The sequence below is a fragment of the Hemitrygon akajei genome, chromosome 17 (genome assembly GCF_048418815.1).
Source record: "Hemitrygon akajei chromosome 17, sHemAka1.3, whole genome shotgun sequence".
Lineage (NCBI taxonomy): Eukaryota > Metazoa > Chordata > Chondrichthyes > Myliobatiformes > Dasyatidae > Hemitrygon > Hemitrygon akajei.
The window spans coordinates 85,398,369-85,411,559 of NC_133140.1; the positions used below are offsets into that span (position 1 = coordinate 85,398,369).

At 44.7% G+C, this 13,191-nt stretch overlaps 1 protein-coding gene across 6 annotated transcripts in view; it reads right to left on the bottom strand.

The window, feature by feature from the left end:
• Nucleotides 1–13,191, bottom strand: part of LOC140740868 (fatty acyl-CoA hydrolase precursor, medium chain-like) — a 92,148-nt gene that overhangs the window by 14,017 nt on the left and 64,940 nt on the right. For all 6 annotated transcript variants that reach the window (XM_073070445.1, XM_073070450.1, XM_073070449.1 and 3 more), the window contains one exon: nt 7,290–7,434. In XM_073070445.1, coding sequence (XP_072926546.1) covers nt 7,290–7,434 — 145 coding nt within the window. The remainder of the gene's footprint in view (nt 1–7,289; nt 7,435–13,191) is intronic.

Consider the following 13,191-nt stretch of genomic DNA (forward strand, 5'->3'; position numbering starts at 1 on the left):
GGTGAATACCGAAGAGAAGTATTCATTGAGGACCTCGCTCACTTCCACAGCCTCCAGGCACATCTTCCCACCTTTATCTCTAATCGGTCCTACCTTCACTCCTGTCATCCTTTTGTCCTTCACATAATTGAAGAATGCCTTGGGGTTTTCCTTTACCCTACTCGCCAAGGCCTTCTCATGCCCCCTTCTTGCTCTTCTCAGCTCCTTCTTAAGCTCCTTTCTTGCTACCCTATATTCCTCAATAGACCCATCTGATCCTTGCTTCCTAAACCTCACATATGCTGCCTTCTTCCACCTGACTAGATTTCCACTTCACTTGTCACCCATGGTTCCTTCACCCTACCATTCTTCATCTTCCTCATCGGGACAAATTTATCCCTAACATCCTGCAAGAGATCCTTAAACATTGACCACATCCTTCTTGGAGTGAGGCAACCAGAACTGAGCACAGTACTCCAAGTGAGGTATCATCAGGGTCCTATATAACTGCAACATGACCTCTTGGCTCTTAAACTCAATCCCACGATTGATGAAGGCCAATGCACCGTATGCCTTCTTAACCACAGAGTCAACCTGCATAGCAGCTTTGAGAGTCCTATTGACTCAGAACCCAAGATCCCTCTGATCCTCCACACTGCCAAGAGTCTTGCCATTAATGCTGCATTCTGCTATCATATTTGACCTACCAAAATGAACCACCTCACACTTATCTGGGTTGAACTTCATCTGCCACTTCTCAGCCCAGTTTTGCATCCTATCAATGTCCCGCTGTAACCTCTTACAGCCCTCCACACTATCTCCAACACACTCAACCTTTGTGTCATCAGCAAATTTACTAACCCATCCCTCCACTTCCTCATCCAGGTCATTTATAAAAATCATAAAGAGTAGGGGTCCCAGAATAGATCCCTGAGGCACACCACTGCTCACCGGCCTCCATGCAGAATATGACCATTCTACAACCACTCTTTGCCTCTGTGGGCAAGCCAGTTCTGGATCCACAAAGCGATGTCCCCTTGGATCCCATGCCTCCTTACTTTCTCAATAAGCCTTGCATGGGATACCTTATCAAATGCCTTGCTAAAATCCATATACACTATATCTACGGCTCTACCTTCGTCAGTGTGTTTAGTTACATCCTCAAAAAATTCAATCAGGTTCGTAAGGCACAAACTGCCTTTGACAAAGCCATGCTGACTATTCCTAATCATGTTATGCCTCTCCATATGTTCACAAATCCTACCTCTCAGGATCTTCTCCATCAACTTACCGACCACTGAAGTAAGACTCACTGGTCTATAATTTCCTGGGCTATCTCTACTCCCTTTCTTGAATAAGGGAACAACATCCACAACCCTCCAATCCTCTGGAACCTCTCCCATTCTCATTGATTATGCAAAGATCATCGCCAGAGGCTCAGCAATCTCCTCCCTCGCTTCCCACAGTAGCCTGGGGTACATCCCGTCTGGTCCCGATGTAACTATGAAAATGGAGAAGGGGAAGCCAGTGGATGTAGTATACCTGGGCTTTCAGAAAGCCTTTGATAAGGTCCCACATAGGAGATTAGTGGGCAAAATTAGAGCACGTGGTATTGGGGGTAGGGTACTAACATGGATAGAAAATTGGTTGGCAGACAGGAAACAAAGAGTAGGGATTAACAGGTCCTTTTCAAATTGGCAGGCAGTGACTAGTGGGGTACCGCAAGGCTCGGTACTGGGACTGCAGCTATTTACAATACACATTAATGATTTAGATGAAGGGATTAAAAGTAACATTAGAAAATTTGCAAATGACACAAAGCTGAGTGGCAGTGTGAAATGTGAGGAGGATGTTAGGAGAATGCAAGGTGACTTGGACAGGTTGGGTGAGTGGGCAGATGCAGTTTAATGTGGATAAATGTGAGGTTATCCACTTTGGTGGCAAGAACAGGAAGGCAGATTACTACCTGAATGGTGTCAAGTTAGGACAGGGTGAAGTACGAGATCTAGGTGTCCTTGTTCATCAGTCACTGAAAGTAAGCATGCAGATACAGCAGTCATTGAATAAAGCTAATGGCATGTTGGCCTTCATAACAAGGGGAGTTGAGTATAGGAGCAAAGAGGTCCTTCTGCAGTTGTATAGGGCCCTAGTGAGACCACACCTGGAGTATTGTGTTCAGTTTTGGTCTCCAAATTTGAGGAAGGACATTCTTGCTATTGAGGGAGTGCAGCGTAGGTTCACGAGGTTGATTCCCAGGATAGCGGGACTGTCATATGTTGAAAGATTGGAGCGAATGGGCTTGTATACACTGGAATTTAGAAGGATGAGAGGGGATCTGATTGAAACGTATAAGGTTATTAAGGGAATGGATACACTAGAGGCAGGAAACATGTTCCCGATGTTGGGTGAGTCCAGAACCAGAGGCCACAGTTTAAGAATAAGGGGTAGGCCATTTAGAATGGAGTTCAGGAAAAACTTTTTCACCCAGAGATTTGTGGATCTATGGAATGCTCTGCCTCAGAAGGCAGTGGAGGCCAATTCTATGGATGCTTTTAAGAAAGAGTTAGATAGAGCTCTTAAAGATAGCGGAGTCAAGGGATGTGGGGAGAAGGCAGGAACGGGGTACTGATTGTGGATGATCAGCCATGATCACAGTGAATGGTGGTGCTGGCTCGAAGGGCTGAATGGCCTACTCCTGCACCTGTTGTCTAGTATCCAACTCTATGCTTTCCAAAAGCTCCAGCACATCCTCTTCCTTAATATCTACATGCTCAAGCTTTTCAGTCCGCTGTAAGTCATCCCTACAATCACCAAGATCCTTTTCCATAGTGACTACTGAAACAAAGTATTCATTAAGTACCTCTGCCATTTCCTCTGATTCCATACAGACTTTTCAACTGTCCTATTCTCTCACGTCTTATCCTCTTGCTCTTCACATACAAAATAGTGACAAAATGACAAATGACAAAATAGTACAACTGTGGCTGACAAGGGAAGTCAAAGATAATGTAAAAGCAAAAGAGAGGGCAGACAGCAAAGCAAAAATTAGTGGGAAGACAGAGGATTGGGAAGTTTTTAAAAACAAAGGAAGTAAATGGATCATTGGAGGGGAAATGATGAAATATGAAAGCAAGCTAGCAAATAATATCAAAGAGGATATTGAAAGATTTTTCAAATGTATAAAAAATAAAAGAGAGATGAGAGTGGATACAGGACCGCTAGAAAATGAGGCCGAAGAAATAATGAAGCCAAGGAGATGGCAAATGAACTAAATGTGTATTTTGCATCAGTCTTCACTGTGGAAGACACTAGTAGTATGCCTGATGTTGTTGTGTGTGAAGGAAGAGAAGTGGGTGCAGTTACTATTACAAGGGAGAAGGTGCTGAAAAAGCTGAAAGACCGAAGGGTACGTAAGTCACCTGGACCAGTTAAACCGCACCCTAGAATTCTGAAAGAGGTAGCAGTACAGATTGTGGAAGCATCGGAAATGATCTTTCAAAAATCATTGGACTCTGGCATGGTGTCAGAAGAGTGGAAAATGCAAATGTCACTCCACGTTTTAAGAAAGGAGGAAGGCAACAGAAAGGAAATTATAGACAGTTAGTCTGACCTCAGTGATTGGGATGATGTTAGAGTCAATTGTTAAGGACAAGGTGATAGAGTAATTGGTGACACAGGACAAGGTAGTACAAAGTCAGCAAGGTTTCATTCAGGGAAAATCCTGCCTGATGAACCTTTCGGAATTCTTTGAGATTACAACTAGGATAGATAAAGGGGATGCAGTGGATATTGTAGATTTGGACTTTTAGAAGGCCTTTGACAAAGTGCCACACATGAGGCTGCTTACCAAGTTAAGAGCCCATGGTATTACAGGAAAGTTACTAACATGGTTAGAGCATTGGCTGATTGGTAGGAGGCAGTGTGTAGGAATAAAAGGATCCTTGTGTGGTTGGCTGCCAGTGACTAGTGTTGGGACCACTTCTTTTTATGCTGTATATAAATGATTTAGATAATAAAATAGATGGCTTTATTACCAAGTTTGTAGATGATATGAAGATTGGTGGAGGGGCAGATATTGTTGAGGAAACAGGTAGGATGCAGAAGGATCTAAATAGATTAGAAGAATGGGCAAGAAAGTGGCAAATGAAATATAATGTTGGAAAATGCATGGTCATGCACTTTGGTAGTAGAAATAAATGTGAGAGCTATGTTCTAAATGGGGAGAAAATCCAAAAATCTGAGATGCATAGGGATTTGGGAGTCCTTGTGCAGAACACCCTAAAGGTTAATTTGCATGTTGAGTCAGTAGTGAGGAAGGCAAATGTAATGTTAACATTCATTTCAAGAGGTCTAGAATACAAGAGCAAGGATGTGATGCTGAGGCTTTATAAGACACTGGTGAGGGCTCATTTTGAGTATTGTGTACAGTTTTGGGCTCCTCATCTTAGAAGAGATGTGCTAGAATTGGAGAGGGTCCAGAGGAAGTTCACAAGGATGATTTCAGGAATGAAAGGATTATCATACGAGGAACGTTTCATGGCTCTGGGTCTGTACTCGCTGGAGTTTAGAAGGATGAGGGGGGGATCTCATTGAAACCTTTTGGATGTTAAAAGGACTAGACAGAGTAGATGTGGAACGGATGTTTCCCATGGTGGGAGAGTCTTGGACAAGACGGCACAGCCTCAGGATAGAAGGGCGCTCTTTCAAAGTAGAGATGCAGAGAAATTTCTTTAGCTAAAGGGTGGTGAATTTGTGGAATTTGTTACCACATGCAACTGTGGAGGCCAGGTTGTTGTGTGTATTTAAGGCAGAGATTGATAGGTTCTTGATTGGACATAGCATCAAAGGTTATGGGGGGGGGGGGGAACCCAGGGAATGGGGTTGAGGTGGAGAGAATAAAAACAGATCAGCCATGACTGAATGGTGGAGCAGACTCGATGGGTCAGGTGGCCTAGTTCTGCTCCAATGTTTTATGGTCTTAAAAATTTCACACAAACAAAGATGGACAAACAACCAATGTGCAAAAGAAAAGTAAGTGTGCAGATGCAAAGACACAACAAATAATAAATAAATAAATATGTATGAACATAATTACATAATATTGAGAACACGTGTAGTAGAGTCCTTGAAAGCACATCCATTGGTTGTGAAATCAGTTCAGTGTCGGGATGAGTGAAGTTATCCCCTCTGGTTCAGGAGCCTGATGGTCGATTGGTAATATCTGTTCCCTGTAGAGCTAGCAGGTGTGGGCTGAATGGCCATAAATATCTACAATTCTAAGCAGCAATTGGCCTCTTTACTATGGACAGGAAAATGTCATAGTCATGGAGTTATACAGCATAGAAACAGGCCCTTGCGCCCAAGTAATCTGTGCTGACCAAGATGTCTACTTTATCTGGTCTCATTTGCCTACATTTGGTCCATGTCCCTCCACCCTTTCAGATCCATGCTGGCCTGATGCTTTGCTCTCTCCAGGAACGGTTTATGAATGCTGGATCAAGGTCTCTTTGGAGGCTTTGCTGTGTTTTGCATATCGGGGGAGTGGGAGAGTCCTGTTGAAGGGGCTTGACCAGAAACGCTGACTGTACTTCTTTCCACAGGTGCTGCTGCCTGGCCTGCTGAGTTCCTCCAGCATTCTCTGGGTGGGAGGGGGGTTTGATGCTTTTGCTGGTGTGTAGGGAGGGGGAGGGAGGAGTTGGAGGGGGGAGAGGAACCTTCAGGGCTTTGATGTTCTATCTTCTGTTCGGCTGTCCATCGATTTTCAAGGTTGTATGGAAGACCAGCGGTTGCCCAAGCTGCAGGTCTCCCCTCTCCATGCCACCGATGTTGTCCCAGGGAAGGGCCAGGGCCAAAACAGCTTGGGACCGGTGTCGTCGCAGACCAATGTGTGGTTAAGTACCTTGCTCAAGGACACAACACTGAGGCTCCAACTAGCGACCTCCAGATCACTAGACCAACGCCTTAAACACTTGGCCACGCGCCACACTTAATGTTCTATTGATCTTTGAGAGGGTCTCTTGTTTCATTGATGTCTGTGAAGAGTACGAATTTCAGGTTGTGTACCGTATACATTCTCTGACATTAAATCTAAATCTAAACAGACGGATAATAATGAACTCTTGACCTCACAATATAATTTGTTGTGGCCCTTGTGCCAAGCATATTGCCCACCCTGTATTTTCTCTGTAACTGTGGCACTATATTGTGCATTCTCTTTTTAGAACTAGAAATTGTTATTACCCCTCAACCATCAGGCTCTTGAACCAAAGGGGATAATTTCACTCAACTTCACTTCAAGTTACGTATAGAAGTTTGGTTAGGCCACACTTGGAGTACTGTGCACAGTTCCAATCATCTCATTACAAGAAGGATGTGGAAGCTTTGGAGAGGATGCGGGAGAGGTTCACCAGGATGTTGCCTGGATTAAAGGGTATAAGTTGTGAGGAGAGGTTGAATAAATGTGGATAAAAATTCCTCTGAAGTGCCGGAGGCTGAGTGGAGACACTCAGCTTGGTGTAATTAAATTACACTAGTGAAATTTAAGAGACTACTAGACAGGAATTTAAGGTGGAGGGTTATATGGGAGGCAGGGTTTAAGGGTCGGCACAACATTGTGGGCCAAATGGCCTGTACTGTGCTGTATTCTTTGTTCTTTGAGACGGTCAGTGCTTTTCCCAGGTTAGATTCCCAAACGTTAAATACTAGAGGGTTTAGGCTTAGGGTGAGAGGGGATAAGCTTCATGGAAGTGTCTGGGGTAAGTTTTTTTTATAAATACAGTGGATTCCAAATAATTAGCCATTGATTAATCAGGGCAACTGCTCATTTGGGAGAACTTTTAAAGAACAAACACAAATTGAGAAAATAGCCAGGATTCCCTTTGTTTATTTGGGACACTGTGCCACTGAATTGTGTCAGGAGTGTGTTGCTGAACAATTTCTAACTAGAGTCAGTTCCGTGGGGGAGGGCATATGTCAGCGTAAGTTATCACACAGAGAGGTAAGAGGAGGAAATTTCAAAGGAGATATGGGAAGCAAGTTTTTTATATACATTGTGTGGTGCGTGCCTAGAATGCGCTGCCTGGGGTGGTGGCAGATACATTAGGGGCATTAAAGAGACATTTTTTGTTAGGATGAATATGAGGAAAATGCAAGGATATGGACATCATACAGGCAGACGATAATTAATGATTTACGTAATTGGCTTGGCATAACATTGTGAGTCGAAGGGCTGTTCCTGTGCTGTACTCTTCTGTGTTCTATGTATTCACAGTGCGAGACTTAAAGACAGGATACTTGTTTGGATCTTTTACCTCTGAAATATCTTGCGGCTCGGATTGTAGGCTCTATCATAAACACATCTCCCAGCAACTCAAGGTGTAGATCTCTGATCTCTATCCTGTCCTGTGTGTCTCCCATGTACTCTTCTTGGGCTCGTTGCACCTCCTCCTCTGTCAGCTGCCCTCAGAAAGGGAACAACACAGCCACAGTTAATTCTAGCAGAGCAAATTCACAAAACAATAGTGTGCATACAGCTGAACTGCCATCGTACAGCAGAACTTTGTAAATCTCAATCTCCTAACAGACTGGGGCACAGACGGGCTGAATGCACGGCCTTTCTCCCAGCGAAAGAGAACCAAAAACTAGAGGGTGTGATTTAAGAAGGGATGAAGATTGAAAGAAGACCTGACGGGCAACTGGGTGCCACGGTAGCGAAGTGGCTGGTGCAACTCCGGAGTTCGGAGTTCAATTCCAGCCCCATCTGTAAGGAGTTTCTACGTTCTCCCTGTCACTCTGTGGGTCTTCCTCTGGCTGCTCCTTTTCCCTTCCACAGTTCAGAGATGGTTAGTAGGTTAATTGGTCATTGCAAATTGTCCTGTGAGTATGCTAGGGTTAATAGATGTGGGCTGCTGAGCAGTGAAGCTCATTGGGACAGAAGGGGCTGTTCCTCTCTGTATCTCTAAACAAATAAACAAACTTCTTCATGCAGTAAATTTATGATCAAAGTATGTACATGTTTCCAAATACCTCCTTGAGATTCATTTCCTTACAGGCATTTACAGGAAAATTAAGAAAGACAACAGAATTAACACATATACTATGAAATATATACAGAGGCCACGCTGAAACCCGTCAGAGATCTCTAACCGGTCAGCGACCTTGCTGAATCCCATCAGAGGTCTCAAAACCGTCAGAGGCCTCACTGAAACCAATGAGCAATCTCATTGAAACCATAGGGTCATACAGAAGTACAGAACAGAAACAGACCCTTCAGCCCATCTAGTCCATGCTGAAATTATTTAAACTGACTACTCCCATCAACTTGCACCAGGACCACAGGCCTCCATACCCCTACAATCCATAGACCTATCCAAACTTCTCTTAAACATTGAAATTGAGCTCGCATGCACCACTTGTGCTGTCTGCTCTTTCTACACTCGCACCACCCACAGTGAAAATTGGGATTCCCCTTAAGTTCCCCTTAAACATGTCACTTTTTGCCCTTAACCCATGACCACTGCTTGTAGTCCCACCCAACCTCAGTGGAAAAAGCCTGCTTGCATTTACCCTCTCTGTTGCCATCATAATTTTGTGTACCTCTAGCAAACCTCCTCTCAATCTTCCATGTTCTAAAGGACACAGACTTAAACTATTCAATCTTTCTTTAGAACTCAGGTTCTCCAGACCCAGCAGCATGCTTGCAAATTTTCTGTGCTCTTTCAACCTTGCTTACATCTTTCCTGTAGGTGGGCGACCAAAACTGCACACAATACTCCAAATTAGGCCTTATACAACTTCAACGTAACATCCCATCTCCTGTACTCAGAACATTGATTTATGAAGGCCAACGTGTCAAAAGCTTTCTTTCTGATCCTATCTACCTGCGATGTCATTTAATTATGTACCGGTATTCCCAGATCTCTTTGTTCTACCACTCTCCATAGCGCCTTACTGTTCACTCTGCAACACCTATCCTGGTTGGTCCTCCTGAAGTGCAACACTTTGTACTTGTCTGCATCAAATTCCATCTGTCATTTTTCAGCTCATTTTTCCAGCTGATGCAGATCACACTGCAAGCCATGATCGCCCTCCTCACTGTCCACTACACTCCCAATCTTGGTGTCTTCTGCAAATTCGCTGATCCAGTTAACGCATTATCATCCAGATCATTGATATAGATGACAAACAACAAAGGACCAGCGCCGATCTCTGCGGCATACTGCTGGTCACAGGTCTCCAGTCAGAGAAGGAACCCTGTATGACCACTATCTGGCTTCTACCACAAGGCCGATGTCTAATCCAATTTACTACCTCATACTGAATGCTGAACAACTGAACCTTCTTGACCAGCCTCCCATATGGGATGTTGTTACATGCCTTACTAAAGTCCATGTCGACAATCTCTACTGGCTTGCCTTCATCCACTTTCCTGGTAATTTCCTTAGAAAACTCTATAACATTGGTTAGACATGGCCTACCACACAACACACGCCATGCTCTTTTCTCTCTGCTGTCCTCAGGGAGAAGGTGCAAGTACCTCAGGACTCGCACCACCAGTTTCAAAAACAGTTACTACCCCCCCCAACCATCAGCTCTTGAACAAAAAGCGATTTACTACACTCATTCTACTTCTGGTGTTCCCACAACCAATGGTTTCACTTTAAGGCCTCTTTATCTTGTAGAATGCCTTGGGGTTTTCCTTAATCCTGCCCACCAAGGCCTTCTCATGCCCCCTTCTGGCTCCTAATATCCTTTTTAAGCTTCTTCCTGTTAGCCTTATAATCTTCTAGATCTCTAACAGTAACTAACTCACTGAACTTTTTGTAAGCTTTTCTTTTCTTCTTGACTAGATTTATTACAGCCTTTGTACACCACGGTTCCTGTACCCTACCATAACTTGGCTGTCTCATTGGAACGTACCTATACAGAACTCCACACAAATATCCCCTGAATATTTGCCACATTTCTTCCATATCTTTTCTTGAGAACATCTGTTCCCAATTTAAGCTTCCAATTTCCTGCCTGATAGCCTCATAATTCCCCTTACTCCAATTAAATGCTTTTCTAACTTGTCTGTTCCTATCTCTCTCCAATGCTATTGTAAAGGAGATAGAATTATGATCACTATCTGCAAAATGCTCTCCCACTGTGAGATCTGACACCTGGCCAGGTTCATTTCCCAACACCAAATCAAGTACAGCCTCTCCTCTTGTAGGTTTATCTACATATTGTGTCAAGAAACCTTCCTGAACACACCTAACAAACTCCACCCCATCTAAACCCCTTGCTCTAGGGAGATGCCAATAGATATTTGGGAAATTAAAATCTCCCATCACAACAACCTTGTTATTATTACACCTTTCTAGGATCTGTTTCCCTATCTGCTCCTCGATGTCCCTATTACTATTGGGCGGCCTATAAAAACCACACAGCAAAGTTATTGACCCCCTCCTGTTCCTAATCTCCACCCACAGAGACTCTGTAGACAATCCCTCCATGACGTCCTCCTTTCCTGCAGGTGTGACACTATCTCTGATCAACAGTGCCACATCCCCACCTCTTTTGCCTCCTTTCCTGTCCTTTCTGAAACACCTAAAGCTGGCACTTGAAGTAACCATTCCTGTCCCTGAGCCATCCAAGTCTCTGTAATGGCCACCACATCATAGCTCCAAGTACTGATCCATGCTCTAAGCTCATCAGCTTTGTTCACAATACTCCTTGCGCTAAAATAGACACATCTCAAACCGTCCATCTGAGCGCATCCCTTCTCTATCACCTGCCTATCCTCCCTCACACACTGTCTCCAGTCTTTCTCTATTTGTGAGTGAACCACCTGTTCCCCAGTCTCTTCAGTTTGGTTCTCACCCCCCAACAATTCTAGTTTAAACTCGCCCCAGTAGCCCTAGCAAACGTCCCTGCCAGGATATTGGGCACCCTGGGATTCAAGTGCAACCTGTCCCTTTTGTACAGGTCACTCCTGCCCCAAAAGAGGTCCCAATGATCCAGAAATCTGAATCCCTGCCCCCTGCTCCTATCCCTCAGCCACACATTTATCCTTCACCTCATCCTATTCTTCTCACTGTCACATGGCACAGGCAATAATCCCAAGATTACTACCTTTGCAGTCCTGCTTCTCAACTTCCTTCCTAACTCCTTGTAGTCTGTTTTCAAGACCTCTTGTATTGAGAGCATCCTGAGCAGCTGCATCACTGCCTGGTTTGGAAATTGCACCATCTCGGATCGCAAGACCCTGCAGCGGATAGTGAGGTCAGCTGAGAAGATCATCGGGGTCCCTCTTCCTACCATCATGGACATTTACACTACACGTTGCATCCGCAAAGGAAACAGCATTATGAAGGACCCCACGCACCCTTTATACAAACTCTTCTCCATCCTGCCGTCTGGGAAAAAGCACCAAAGCATTTGGGCTCTCACGACCAGACTATGTAACAGTTTCTTCCCCAAGCTATCAGACTCCTCAATACCCAAAGCCTGGACTGACACCAACTTACTGCCCTATTGTCCAATCTATTATTTATTGTAATGCTTGCACTGTTTTGTGCACTTTATGCAGTCCTGGGTAGGTCTGTAGTCTAGTGTAGTTTTTTTTTCTGCGTTTTTTTACGTAGATCAGTCTAGTTTTTGTACTGTGTCATGTAACACCGTGGTCCTGAAAAACGCTGTCTCATTTTTACTATGCACTGTACCAGCAGTTATGGTCGAAATGACAATAAAAGTGATTTGACTTGACTTGACTTGACTCTTCCCTTTTCCTACCCATGTCATTGGTATCAATATGTACCACGACCTCTGGCTGTCCTCCCTCCCACTGCAGGATATCTTGGATGCGATCTGAAACATCCCTACCCTGGCACCTGGGAGGCAAACTACCATCTCAGCTTCTTTCCTTCGTCCTCCCAGACGGCCATATCTGCACCCAGTGTGTCGAGCTGCAGCTTCTAAGGGACCGAGTCAGGGAACTGGAGATGCAGCTCGATGACCTTCGTCTGGTCAGGGAGAGCAAGGAGGTGATAGAAAGGTGTTATAGGCAGGTGGTCATATCCTTTTATTCCTCAGTTGTACCCATAACGCCTCACTAGATGAGTTCTCCAGACTGTCCTGACTGAGGACTGCTGTAACATTTTCTCTGACTAGTAACGCCACCCCTCCTCCTTTAACCCCTTCCACTCTGAAACAACAGAAGCCTGGAATAATGAGCCTCCAGTCCTGCTCTCCTCAACCAAGTCTCACTCATGGCTACAACGTCATAATTCCTGGTGTTGATCCATGCCTGACGCTCACCCATCTTTCCTACAATACTTCTTGCATTGAGATATATGCATCTCAGGATTCTAGTCACACCAGGCTCAACCTTTTGATTCCTGACTTTGTCTGAGGTTTTACCAACATCAGCCTCCACAACCTCTCCACTAACTGTTCTGGCACTCTGGCTCCCATCCCCCTACAACCCTAGTCTAAACCCCACCATGCAGAATTAACAAAACTTCCCACTAGGATATTAGTCCCCCTCCAGTTCAGGAGCAAACCGACTCTTCTGTACAGGTCCCACCTTCCCTGCAAGAGAGCCCAATGATCCAAAAATCTTATGACCTCCCTCCTACACCAACTCCTTAGCCACGTATTGAACTGTATAATCTTCCTAGTTCTAGCCTCACTAGCATGTGGCATGGGTAGCAATCCCAAGATCACAACCCTGAAGGTCCTACCCTTTAACTTTGCACCTAATTCCCTGAACTCACTTTGTAGAACTTCATCACTTGTCCTACCCATGACATTGGTATCTACATTGACCACAACTTCTAGCTGTTCACCCTCCCTCTTAAGAACGCCGATGACTCAATCTGAGATTTCCTGGGTTTTGGCATCCGGGAGGCAACATGCCATCTGGGAATCCTATTCTCGCCCACTGAACCTCCTGTCTGTTCCCCTAACTGAAGAATCACCTATCACCACAGTGTGCCTCTTCTCCATCCTTCCTGTCTGGCTCACAAAGCCAGACTCAGTACCAGAGTCCTGACCACTGTGACTTTCCTCTGTTAGGTCAATCCCCCCAACAGTATCCAAATCGATGTACCTGTTGTGGAGGGGGATGGCCACAGGGGTATTCTGCACTGGCTCTTTAACCTCTTTCCCCTTCCTGACTGTCACCCAGTTTCTCGTTTCCTGCACCTTGCATGTAACTGCTTCTCTATT